This window comes from Neoarius graeffei, chromosome 13 (genome assembly GCF_027579695.1).
Source record: "Neoarius graeffei isolate fNeoGra1 chromosome 13, fNeoGra1.pri, whole genome shotgun sequence".
Taxonomy (NCBI): domain Eukaryota; kingdom Metazoa; phylum Chordata; class Actinopteri; order Siluriformes; family Ariidae; genus Neoarius; species Neoarius graeffei.
Window position 1 is genome coordinate 59,733,522 of NC_083581.1, and position 12,263 is coordinate 59,745,784.

The 12,263-nt window shown below is 44.9% G+C and overlaps 1 protein-coding gene across 4 annotated transcripts in view; it reads left to right on the forward strand.

Moving 5' to 3' along the window:
* The window catches only part of megf6a (multiple EGF-like-domains 6a), a 92,326-nt gene that overhangs the window by 55,963 nt on the left and 24,100 nt on the right, over positions 1-12,263 (forward strand). For all 4 annotated transcript variants that reach the window (XM_060938217.1, XM_060938218.1, XM_060938219.1 and 1 more), the window contains 6 exons: positions 1,150-1,278; positions 1,397-1,525; positions 1,630-1,758; positions 1,895-2,023; positions 10,950-11,081; positions 11,192-11,320. In XM_060938217.1, coding sequence (XP_060794200.1) covers positions 1,150-1,278; positions 1,397-1,525; positions 1,630-1,758; positions 1,895-2,023; positions 10,950-11,081; positions 11,192-11,320 — 777 coding nt within the window. The remainder of the gene's footprint in view (positions 1-1,149; positions 1,279-1,396; positions 1,526-1,629; positions 1,759-1,894; positions 2,024-10,949; positions 11,082-11,191; positions 11,321-12,263) is intronic.

Consider the following 12,263-nt stretch of genomic DNA (forward strand, 5'->3'; position numbering starts at 1 on the left):
GTTGCAGGGCTGACACATAGAGACAAACAACCATTCACACTCACATTCACACCTACGGTCGATTTAGAGCCACCAATTAGCCTAACCTGCATGTCTTTGGACTGTGGGAGAAACTGGAGCACCCGGAAGAAACCCATGCAGACACGGGGAGAACATGCAAACTCCACACAGAAAGGCCCCATTGGCCACTGGGCTCGAACCCAGAACCTTCTTGCTGTAAGGCGACAGTGCTAACCACTACACCACCGTACTGCCCTCCTAAAAATTAAAGCTTTTTACATAAAGAAAAATAATTTTGTGACAACCATCTGTCTCCATATTTGAACCTGCAGTCTAAATGAAACAGGACAATCCACTAAAGTAAGACTATAATACAGTTTGAAAGCTGTATTTTCAAGAAAAATTACAGTAATTAAAAAACAGTTTTCATGTTTGAAAACATTCATTCATTCTCAGTAATAGCTTTATCCTGGTCAGGGTCTGGATCTGAAGACTATCCTGGGAAAACTGGGCATAAGGTAAGAATACACCTCTGGTGGGCCTGCACATGTAATCTTTAATAAGTATACTCCTAAGTCAGCGTAACTATACTAGAAGTCCAAACAATTAAAAAAAACCCAAAACTAATGGTAATAATAATCATAAATATACAAACTACTGATAGCAAACAAGCCAAACTGAATAATACATACAGTATATACACAGTAAAATACAAAATCCATATAATTCATAACTGTGGGGATAATTGTACGGTATCTATATTGGATGAAAAATATGAGTCATCGTATGGTGGTATCATCATGCTAAAAACATAGTATACCTATAAATAATAATCCAAGGTGACTTGAGAATTGACTGAATAGACTACTTTACACTAAATATATTGTATGGGCTTCTGCTTTAGTCGTGTGTCAGAAATCAGGCCCACTATTCTTCTTACACCTGTGCTTGTGTATGCAAACAAATGATATAAAGAGTGTTTTGCAATTTCTAGAGAACATTTAGTCACATCACAAAGTTCCATTCTTATATATGGCCGTGTCTGTTAATGAACATACTGACTTGGTGAAAGAGATGATTCTTGCTGACATTATAAATCACGTCAACGTTGTGGTTTAGAGTTTAATGGATGTTTGATTTTTTCCCCAGAATGCATGGCTGGCTTTTATGGCATGGACTGCCACCAGCAATGCCTTTGCCAAAATGATGGGTCATGTGACAAGATCACTGGGCACTGCTTGTGTGCTAGTGGATGGACAGGGATAGCGTGTGAACTTGGTGAAGATCTGTTATAGTACTTGCCAATTTATTTTATGTGTTTTAAAATTACGTTCATAAATATTAACATTATTGTGAAGGAGTACCTCTTCCTTTTTCCTTTCTGCTTTTTTAACAGAATGTGCTCCAGGTTTCTTTGGTGCTGATTGTCAGCATAGATGTGAATGTGAGAATGATGGTGTGTGTGACCGCCAAGATGGAAAGTGCACGTGTCCAGCAGGCTGGGTGGGCCAAAAGTGTGAGACGGGTAAGAAATGGCCACACACATCATCTTCATGACTGCCTGAATGAAAGGTTAATGGAAAACCAATGTTGTGTTTTATGCTGTTCATTCTGACTGTATGTGTGTAGCTTGTGAAGCAGGGCATTTTGGACCTGGCTGTCAGAAACTGTGCCGATGTGAACATGGAGCTCCATGTGATCATATAACCGGGGTCTGTCTGTGCCCACCAGGCTGGAGAGGGTTCCACTGTGAGAAAAGTCAGTTCACTTATCCTTCATTGCCATTTGGAACACAGTGGTGACATTTACTTCCTTAGAATGTATTGTTGCATTTATTGTTGAGTTTACTTTTGCACTTTCATGGTTTTCACTGGGTAGTATTTTGTTTTCACAGCATGCTTACCTGGATTTTATGGGCAAAGGTGTTCTCACCGATGTCTGTGTGCCCATGGAACATCCTGTAATCATGTGACAGGGGAGTGTGGATGCCTTCCTGGTTTTACTGGAATGAGCTGTGAGCAAAGTAAGAACATACAACTTGCTAATTGGTCAAATGAGCATTACAGAAACAACTGACCTGCCTAAGTGAGGGTGAATTTGTGTATACTGGAATTCAGACAGTTTACCTTGACAGCACTTATTTTCTGGCCTAATTAAGGAAAGTCAAAACATTTGTTACTCTCCCCTAGCATTTAAATTCCTTGATGAGCACCTGAGATCATATAAAGCAGGGGTTCTCAACCTTTTCTATTTTAAGGCCCACTTATTGATACTTGTAATAAGTCAGGGCCCATAAAAAAATATCCCCCAATTATTTTGGCTCATCTATTCTATTAGAATCTAATAATCTATTGTAAAGTATATTAATGGGATGCAACATCACTCCCTGTTACAGATGGGATGTTAGGGGTGGTGAGATTAGGATCCAGAAGCAGAACACATAGGCAGTAATCCAATAAATAATGAGATTTAATCCAGGGAAAGGGTGTGGCAAAAAAGGTAAACAAACAAATGGCAAAAATAGTCCAGGTACAAAGAGACAAAAAACTTGACAAAAACACAAGACAGACAAGGACAAAAACACTAGAGCAAAAAAAAAAAAAAGAAAAGAAAAAACCCTAAGTGCAAAAACCATGAACTAGAAAAAGCCCTTAGTGCAAAAACCATGAACTAGAAAAATAGCTTGAGCAAAAACCATGAAACACAATAAAGGCACAGAAATGGCTAGAATAGCAAAATGAGATGTTCTGGCAAAGTAAGGCTCTGAGAATGGCTTATTTATATACAGCAGAAAGAACCAGGAAGTGAAATGCAGGCTAGATGGAATTCACGTCCCAGATCGGATTAGCGCGGACCTGGGAGATAAGTAATCTCCGCAGTGGAAGTCCGGGGCGGAGCATGACACTACTCCCCCCCCCCCATTAGCGCCTCCAGGAGCTTTAGGAAGAGCAAAGGACTGGAGACCAGGGGTTTAAGCTGTGATACGTGAAAGGTGGGGTGAACACGTCGCATGGTGAGTGGTAAAGCCAGTCTGACGGAACATAGATTGATTACCTTGCTGATGAGGAAAGGTCCTACGTACCTGGGAGCCAGCTTGCGGGAGACAGTTCTGAGTGGTAGGTGGCATGTGGAGAGTATGACTCGTTGCCCCACCCGGTAGGTGGGCACCTTACAGCGGCTTTTGTCGGCCTGCCTCTTGGATGCTAGGACGGAGTGAATGAGTCTTCTCTGGGCCATTGCCCACATCCTCCTACAGCGGCATATGAAGATCTGGGCTGAGGGTACGGCGACCTCCTCCTCCTGGCTGGGGAACAGTGGTGGTTGGTACCCTAGTGAGCACTTGAATGGAGAGAGACCTGTGGCAGATGAAGGAAGAGTGTTATGAGCGTACTCGACCCAAGGTAAGTACTTGCTCCAAGAACTGGCATCCCTGGACGCCATGCACCTGAGTGCCACCTCCAAATCTTGGTTCACCCGTTCTGCCTGGCCGTTGGTTTGAGGGTGGAACCCTGAGGAGAGACTACAGAAGGCCCCAATGAGTTTGCAGAAGGCCCTCCAGAACTGTGCAGTGAACTGAGGAACCCAGTCGGAGACGATGTCAGTGGGGAGTCCGTGTATGCGGAAAATATGGAGGATGAGTAATTCGGCAGTTTCTTTAGCTGTGGGAAGCTTGGGCAGAGGGATGAAATGGACTATCTTGGAGAAACGGTCGATAACTGTGAGGATGCATGTGTTGCCACCTGAGTTGGGGAGTCCTGTGATGAAGTCCAGGGCGATGTAAGACCAGGGACGATGAGGAATCGGGAGGGGTCTTAGCAAGCCGGCAGGGGGTCGATTGGCTGTCTTGCTCCGGGCACATGTGTCGCAGGCTGCCACGAACTCCTGGATGTCTTCCTTGATGGATGGCCACCAGAAGCGCTGTTGGACAAGCGCCAGGGTTCGCACAGTGACCCCACTGCAGCACCTGGGTTCGCACAGAACAGGGAACAAACAGATGGTTAGGTGGTATGTTGCTTGAGTTACCTTCACCAGGGTCCTGCTCCAGGGCCTTCTGCATGAGCTTCTCAACCTCTAGAATGGCAGCTCCCACCAGGCAGCATGGAGGAAGGATGGTCTCGGGTGGCTTGGACTCCTCTTGGTGGGAAGAGAACATCCTGGACAGGGCGTCGGGTTTGCCATTCTTGGAGCCTGGGTGGTAGGAGAGCGTGAAGTTGAACCGGGAGAAGAAGAGACCAACAGGCTTGACGGGAATTGAGATGTTTGGCAGACTTGAGGTACTCCAGGTTCTTATGGTCAGTCCAGACTAGGAAGGGGAGATCCAACCCCTCGAGCCAATGCCTCCACTCCTCCAAGGCTAGCTTGGTGGCCAACAACTCTCTGTTGCCAATGTCGTAATTATGTTCAGCAGGGGACAGCCAGTGAGAGAAGAAGAAGAAGCAAGGGTGAACCTTGTTATCGCTGGCCCTCTGGGAGAGAATTGCTCCGATCCCGGACTTGGAAGCATCGACCTCCACAATGAACTGTTTGGTCGGATTGGGTATGGTGAGAATGGGTGCTGTGGTGAACTTGCGCTTGAGCATGGAGAAGGCTTTCTCTGCTTCCTCCCCCCACTTGAACTTGGTCTTAATTGAGGTCAAGGCAGTGAGAGGTCCAGCCACCATGCTGAAGTCGTGGATGAAGCGCCTGTAGAAATTAGCATATCCCAGGAAACGCTGGACCTGTCGTTGCGAGGATGGGGTAGGCCAGTCTGTGACTGCCTCAAGCTTGGGGGGTCCATCTGGATCCTAGCCAGGGAGATGATGAACCCCAGAAACGAGACAGAGCTCTGGTGGAATTTGCTCTTTTCTGCCTTGACAAATAGCTTGTTTTCTAGCAGGAGCTGGAGGACCTGCCGGACATGGCCCTGATGTTCCTCCAGGGAGCGAGAGAAGATCAGAATGTCATCCAGGTACACAAAAATAAAGATGTTAAGAAAGTCCCTTAGGACGTCATTGGAGAGTGCCTGGAAGACTGCAGGCGCATTGGTCAGGCCGAAAGGGACCACGAGGTACTCGTAGTGGCCAGTGGCGGTGTTACAGGCCGTCTTCCACTCATCCCCCTCCCTGATCCTGACGAGATGGTAGGCATTGCATAAGTCCAACTTGGTGAATATCTTGGCTCCCTGGAGTAGTTCAAAGGCTGTAGACATGAACGGTAGGGGGTAACGGTTCTTGATGGTGATGGCGTTAAGACCTCGATAGTCAATGCAGGGGCGGACTGACTTGTCTTTTTCCACGAAGAAAAATCCCGCCCCTGCTGGGGAGGAGGAAGGGTGGATGATCCCAGCTGCCAGAGACTCAGAGATGTACTTCTCCATGGCTTGCCTTTCAACGGGAGAAAGAGAGTAGAGTCACCCTTTGGGCGCTGTCCCAGGCAGGAGGTCAATTCCACAGTAATAGGGTCTGTGAGGAGGGAGGGACACTGCTTGGGTCTTGCTGAAAACAAGTCTTAAGTCCAGGTATTCCAGAGGTACGTGAGAGAGGTCGGGAAACTTGCTGGCTGAAGGCTGTGGTGGTTTGGCGGGAGGCAGAGCGGAGTTCAGGCAGGAAGCTAGGCAGGAATGGCTCCAGCCTAGGATGGTATTATTGGCCCAGTTTAGGTGGGGGTTGTGCTGTGTTAACCTGGGTAATCCTAGGATGATGGGTACGTGGGGATTGTTCATGACGTGGAGTTGGATGGTTTCAGAGTGGTTGCCAGAAATCCTCAGGCTCAGTGGGGTGGTAAGATGGGTAATGGTGGTCAAGCTGGTGCCACTGAGTGTCAGGACTGTGAGAGGGACGTCGAGAGTGAGTAGCGGAATTTTCAGATGCTTGGCGGTGGCAGAGCAGATCAGGTTCCTGTCCGCCCCTGAGTCAATGAGAGCCTGGAGATGGTGATGCTGGTTGTTGTGGATGATGATGATGACCGGGAGTAATGGTCGATCAGCAGGGGGCTGATTCTGAGTGTTGCCCACCAGGGCCCCTCGATTCACTGGTGGTCTCATTACCTTTAGCGGGCAGGCTTGGCAGATATGTCCTCACTGACCGCAATAGAAACAGGCCCCTGTGCTCCGCCGGCGCTGTCGTTCCTCCACTGACACCCAATCCTGGTCTACCTGCATGGGTTCGATGGATGCAGCAGGGGGTGGAGAGGAGGTGAAGCTGGGGCAGTTCTTCTCTGTCCTCTGTTGCTGGACCCTGGCATCGATGCAATTGGCAAGGTCCATGAGGCTGGAGAGGTTCGACGGCAGTTCCCGTGATACCAATTCATCCTTAATGGCGTCAGACAGGCCGTGCAGGAACGCGTCGATCTGGGCACTCTCATTCCAACCGCAGGATGTCGCCAACATCCAGAACTCGATGGCGTAGTCTGAGGTAGACCAGGACCCCTGCCGTAGCTCCATGAGCCCTCTAGCCACCTCCCGGCTGGACAGAGAGCAGTCGAAAGTTCGCCTCATCTCCTCGGAGAAATCCTTGAAACAGGAACAAAAGGGTGCATTGGCGTCCCAGACCACTGTTCCCCACTCTCTGGCCTTGCTGGTGAGGAGCGTGATTGTATATGTTACCTGGGAGCATTCTGTGGGGAAGGCCAGAGGTTGCAGTTCTAGGCTCAAAGAGCATTGAGACAGAAACGATCTGCAAGTACCATACCTGGTTCTCCATCATAGGGCTGAGGCGCTGGAAGTCTCGGTTCGCGGAGAAGAGCAGTGGCAGGAGCTGAAGTAGGAGACGGCTGGGCAGGGGTAGGCACAGCTTGATAGCGCCGCATCTGTGTGGTGAGGAGGTTGAGTGAGTTGGACAGGGTGGCGAGGTTCTGGGTGATCTGCTGGAGGTCTTGTTGATGGGCCCCAAGGAGAGTCCCTTGCTGCTGGATGGCCGTTCACAGACAGGTGAGTTCTGCTGGATCCATGCTGGCCAGAATATACTGTTAGGGGTGGTGAGATTAGTATCCAGAAGCAGAACACACAGGTAGTAATCCAATAAATAATGACATTTAATCCAGGGAAAGGGCATGGCAAAAAAGGTAAACAAACAAATGGCAAAAATAGTCCAGGTACAAAGAGACAAAAAACTTGACAAAAACATGAGACAGACAAGGACAAAAACACTAGAGCAAAAAAAAAAAACATAAACAAGAAAAAACCCTAAGTGCAAAAACCATGAACTAGAAAATAGCTTGAGCAAAAAACATGAAACACAATAAAGGCACAGAAATGGCTAGAATAGCAAAATGAGACGTTCTGGCAAAGTCAGGGTCTGAGAACGGCTTATTTATACACAGCAGAGAGAACCAAGAAGTGAAATGCAGGCTAGATGGAATTCCCATCCCGGATCCGGATTAGCGCTGACCTGGGAGATAAGTAATCTCCACAGTGAAAGTCCAGGGTGGAGCATGGGAACCCAGGAATTAAATAAATGCAATAAAAACAAACTGTTTTTAATTGTAGGTATCGTATTTAAAACTGTATGGATGTGCCAGAAGCCAAACCATGCATGCAGGGCATTCTCAGCCAAAAGGGATTAATGATCCAAAAGTGGAGTCTGGTGGATTAACACAAGAACTTATTACCATGTTTGTGTACAGCAAACAAGCAAGTTATTAAAACCAAGAAGTAGACTCAAAAGAAGTGGATATAGAAACCACTCAATGGGATAGATCCTGGGTGCGATTTGCTGGGGGGGATGGGGGGATCATCCCCCCCTCTGGTTTTTATCTCTGCTGAAAAAAAATCCTCGGGGACAACCCCGTCAATAAAACAAACAAACCAAAAAAAAAGTTGACATGACAGGCATGTTGTGACACAGTTTTCTATGGTCTACATTGCACTCACTTTCAAAATGACCTGAAGTGGCAGCTTTGATGTTCACGAACGTCTAGGGTTGCCAACCGTCCCGTATTGGGCGGGACATCCCGTTTTTTGGGTAATTTTAATTTGTCCCGTCAGGGACAGATCCTGCCCCTCACTCCAATGCTGTGGTGTAAATCGCGTAATTGCCGTGAGAAGCGCTATTACCGCGAGTCGCGGTCATCTGCGATTTAAAACCATTCACTGTTGCCATATCCTGAATTTTTAAGCTATACTGACAAAATAGGCATCAAATTAAACTAGAGCAGATGGTGCAGCCAGTGGCTACAGCCTAACTGTTCAATAAGGATAGCAGATAGCTTAAAAAAACCTTCCGAAACAGGATAGACCTCAGCCTATAGTAGGGGAGCTTTTCTGCCTCACTCCTGCCTTTGTGATGTCTTTCTCTCTTCTTCTTCTGCTATGAAGCATTGCAGAAGGTTCTTAGGGTTTTCAAATGGACAATTAAGCAAATATCAGGGTTTTACAGCTACAGCAAATACTCATCTCATTCTCATCTCATTATCTCTAGCCGCTTTATCCTTCTACAGGGTCGCAGGCAAGCTGGAGCCTATCCCAGCTGACTACGGGCGAAAGGCGGGGTACACCCTGGACAAGTCGCCAGGTCATCACAGGGCTGACACATAGACACAGACAACCATTCACACTCACATTCACACCTACGGTCAATTTAGAGTCACCAGTTAACCTAACCTGCATGTCTTTGGACTGTGGGGGAAACCGGAGCACCCGGAGGAAACCCACGCGGACACGGGGAGAACATGCAAACTCTGCACAGAAAGGCCCTCGCCAGCCCCGGGGCTCGAACCCAGGACCTTCTTGCTGTGAGGCGACAGCGCTAACCACTACACCACCGTGCCGCCCCTTACAGCAAATACTTTTTCAGTTTATGACATTGCCTTCATAAATATGGCCTGATGAATTATTTGGCCAAAGTTTAAAAGAGAAAAATGAGACAATAATATTAGAATTGTTTGTTATTTTGCATTAAGTTACTTAAAAATATCCATTAATTGGTCTATTAATTTCTAAAAGCTCTATTTTAGAAATGAATTTGTAGTAGCTTACATTTGAAACACTCACCTAAAGGCGATTCGGTACTGTAACTATTTTGGGGCGCTGGGATGCGTGTACAGGGCCTGTACCGGTACTTGTCCGCACCCGGAACAAAGTGTCCCTCATTTGGATATGAGAAAGTTGGCAACCCTACGAACATCCCCAGCAAATAGATACATTGTAGATAATCAGAATGTGAACGTGGTTTTAGCGCCATGAATCACATCCTTACTGATGAGCGCAACAGAATGAATGTATCCACACTGAACAGCCTTCTTTTCCTCGCTGTCAATGGGCCAGACGTGCGTTCTTTCCCTGCTGAGAAATTCACAGAAATGTGGATTAAAGAAGGGCAAAACGCGGCGGACAGCGCATCGACGGGAAAGCAGAAAAGGCCACATGAACTGCGCCATCAGAGCAAACTGTTCATTTAGTATTCATGTATTTTAGTGATTTTCGAGTCACTGTCCATTTAATCCGGAGGGAGAGAAACATCACAGCAACGCGACAAGCAATGCGAACTTTGTTGTGTGTTAGTGTTCGTGTATTTAGTCAGAGGGATAGGAAGATGAATTTACTATCTCTGGTTTAGTGTTCGTTTTCATTTAGTGTTATTCATTTGATATCATCGGATGTTATTGAGCTGTTAGCCTATTGTTACCTTAATTTTGTGACATTTCATGATTAAAAAAAACCATCCCCCCTTCTGGTTTTTTGACAAATCGCACCCTGGATAGATCCTTACACGCTAACAAAGAAGGGTTTTTCCTGTGAGTTGGAAAATTATGCATCGGTTGAGTTCCCCGAAATCTCAAACTACCTGGTGCTGCAGACATCGTTCTACATGGACAAACAGATGAAAACCTGGAAGAACATGGAGATGTACAACTTTTTTTTTTTATATCTGGCTGTGTTAAAGATCTGGGGATCAGGACATGACAAGATAAATCCTATATCATTTTTGCCTGGGTAAGAAGGCATTTTAGGGCTTTGTATGCATCTTCACGATGATTGCTATGATGCTACAAGTTTTAGTAATGGGTGTAAACAAACCACAGCCACTCGATTCTCAATCCTCCCTGCTCTTCTCTTCCAGCAGGCATCACAGATCCATATAATTTACCCACAAACATATTTGTTTATTCTGCACACTGCTCTCTCTCTCTCTCTCTCTCTCTCTGCATGTGTGTGTGTGTGCGCGCACGTGCGCACACAGGTTAAATGCAGAAGAGGAATGTGACAAAAATAAAGGCTTGTTCTTCTTAATTTACCCACAAATGTATTTATTCCACTTGAAAAGTGTACAGCAAACCAGTATGTCATGTGAAAGTCAGTACAAAGTCCTCTGTACCCGACTAAAAATTAGCTTCAACTTGAAAAAAAGTTGCGGCCCATTAGATGGCGCTTCATGGATAGCCCAGTGGTTGAGAAACACTGACATAAAGGCATGTGGTCAGCATCAAACAGGATGCTTGAGGTAGGAAAAATGACATTTTATGGTGTGTTTTTCATAAGGTTATAAAGTTGTCATGACTAATATATTACATGTATGATGCCGATGTACAGTGTATATATACATATGATGTACTACTGTAAAAAAAAAGTTATAACTTGATCGTTTTCAAGATGGTTCAGCATGGTTCTGGCTAATTGGGAGAGTCATAAAATACAATATGTTGAATGAGGATATAATGGATGCATGAAACACCCATAACTTTGGTTAAATGACACACTGATGAATTTGCATTAAATGGTTTTAAAATGTCAGTAAAAATTGTGTTCTGTTTTGACAAAAGAGTGAGCTGTGCTTCTTGAAAATGTGATGTAAACGTTTTTCCTTTACATGTAAATCGTCTTGATCATTTCAGAAATGCATCATCGATTTCATTATAGCAAGAAAACTTATACAATGTGGAAATTTAAAAAACAAAAACAAAAAATCCTGTCCCAATATATCTAAGTTCACCCTACTTTTTCAGAGTCTCATATTTTCTGATTATTTTGGCAGAATGTCAGCCTGGAACATACGGATTAAACTGCAACCATGTGTGCCAGTGTTCTGAAGCTAATCACCTGTGTCATCCTGTCACTGGAGTGTGTTATTGTGCACCGGGCTACCATGGTGACAAGTGTGATATAGGCAAGACTCTGTTACTTTTTGCATTTTCTTCTAGAAAATAAATCTGAAATACAGTATGGAGAATGTAGGTTTTAAGTAAGCAAGTGTCTGTGCTTGGTTGTTTATCACAGAATGTGAAGATGGTCGTTATGGTCCAAACTGTGAGCGTGAATGTCAGTGTTTGAATGATGGTGTGTGCCAGCCTACCACAGGCACTTGTGACTGCCCTCCAGGCTATATCGGAGCCAACTGCAATATCAGTGAGTGACAAAAAGACAGAGACAAACTTATCTCTGTTTACACAAAAACAAGGTGTTTTGACATTTCTATCCTCTAACACAGAGTTTCCCAACCACTGTGCCATGGCACATTAGTGTGCCATGAGAGATCATCAGGTGTACCATGGGACATTATCCAATTTCACTTAATTGTTCCGAAAATTATTTATTTACTGCAAATAATTTGTCTTCGTTTGTCTATGCCAGCGACATATAGTGACCGGCAGAACAATTAAATACTCTTCCAATAGATGGCAGCAGGTAGCTAATTAACTTGTGTATCTACCTGTTGCCATTCAAACAATAAAATTAGTAATGCTTCGGGTGTGACAGTGGTGATAGCGATAGCAGGGATGAGAGTTTTCCGCTTTTCGGTGGATTTCCGCTTTTTCTGAGTAAAAATCGACCTTTTTATATTATGCCAAATCCGTTGAGATTTTTTTTTTTGTTTACTGAGGGGGGTTGGGGTATGTTCCTTCGTGATACTCAAGCGTAATTCATTCCTACAACGATGTTACATGTTTACATTTTCGACATCTTTAGTCTCGCTAAGTCTTGTGGTAGAATATGTGTTATCTACAATGTAATTGGCCAAAACATCGACGGCGAGAGCATGATAGCCAATCATAACAGTTCTTACAAAAGAGAGGACTGACAAGCTTTTGTCTTTGGCCAAAAAGCTGAAGAAGTCGAAATGATCAAATGAAAATGAGAAGTGACTGTGAACTATAAATAATTGTATAAAGTGTACACTACCGTTCAAAAGTTTGGGGTCACTTTGAAATTTCCTTATTTTTGAAAGAAAAGCACTGTTCTTTTCAATGAAGATCACTTTAAACTAATCAGAAATACACTCTATACATTGCTAATGTGGTAAATGACTATTCTAGCTAAATTCTACTAAATGTCTGTTTTCTGGTGCAAT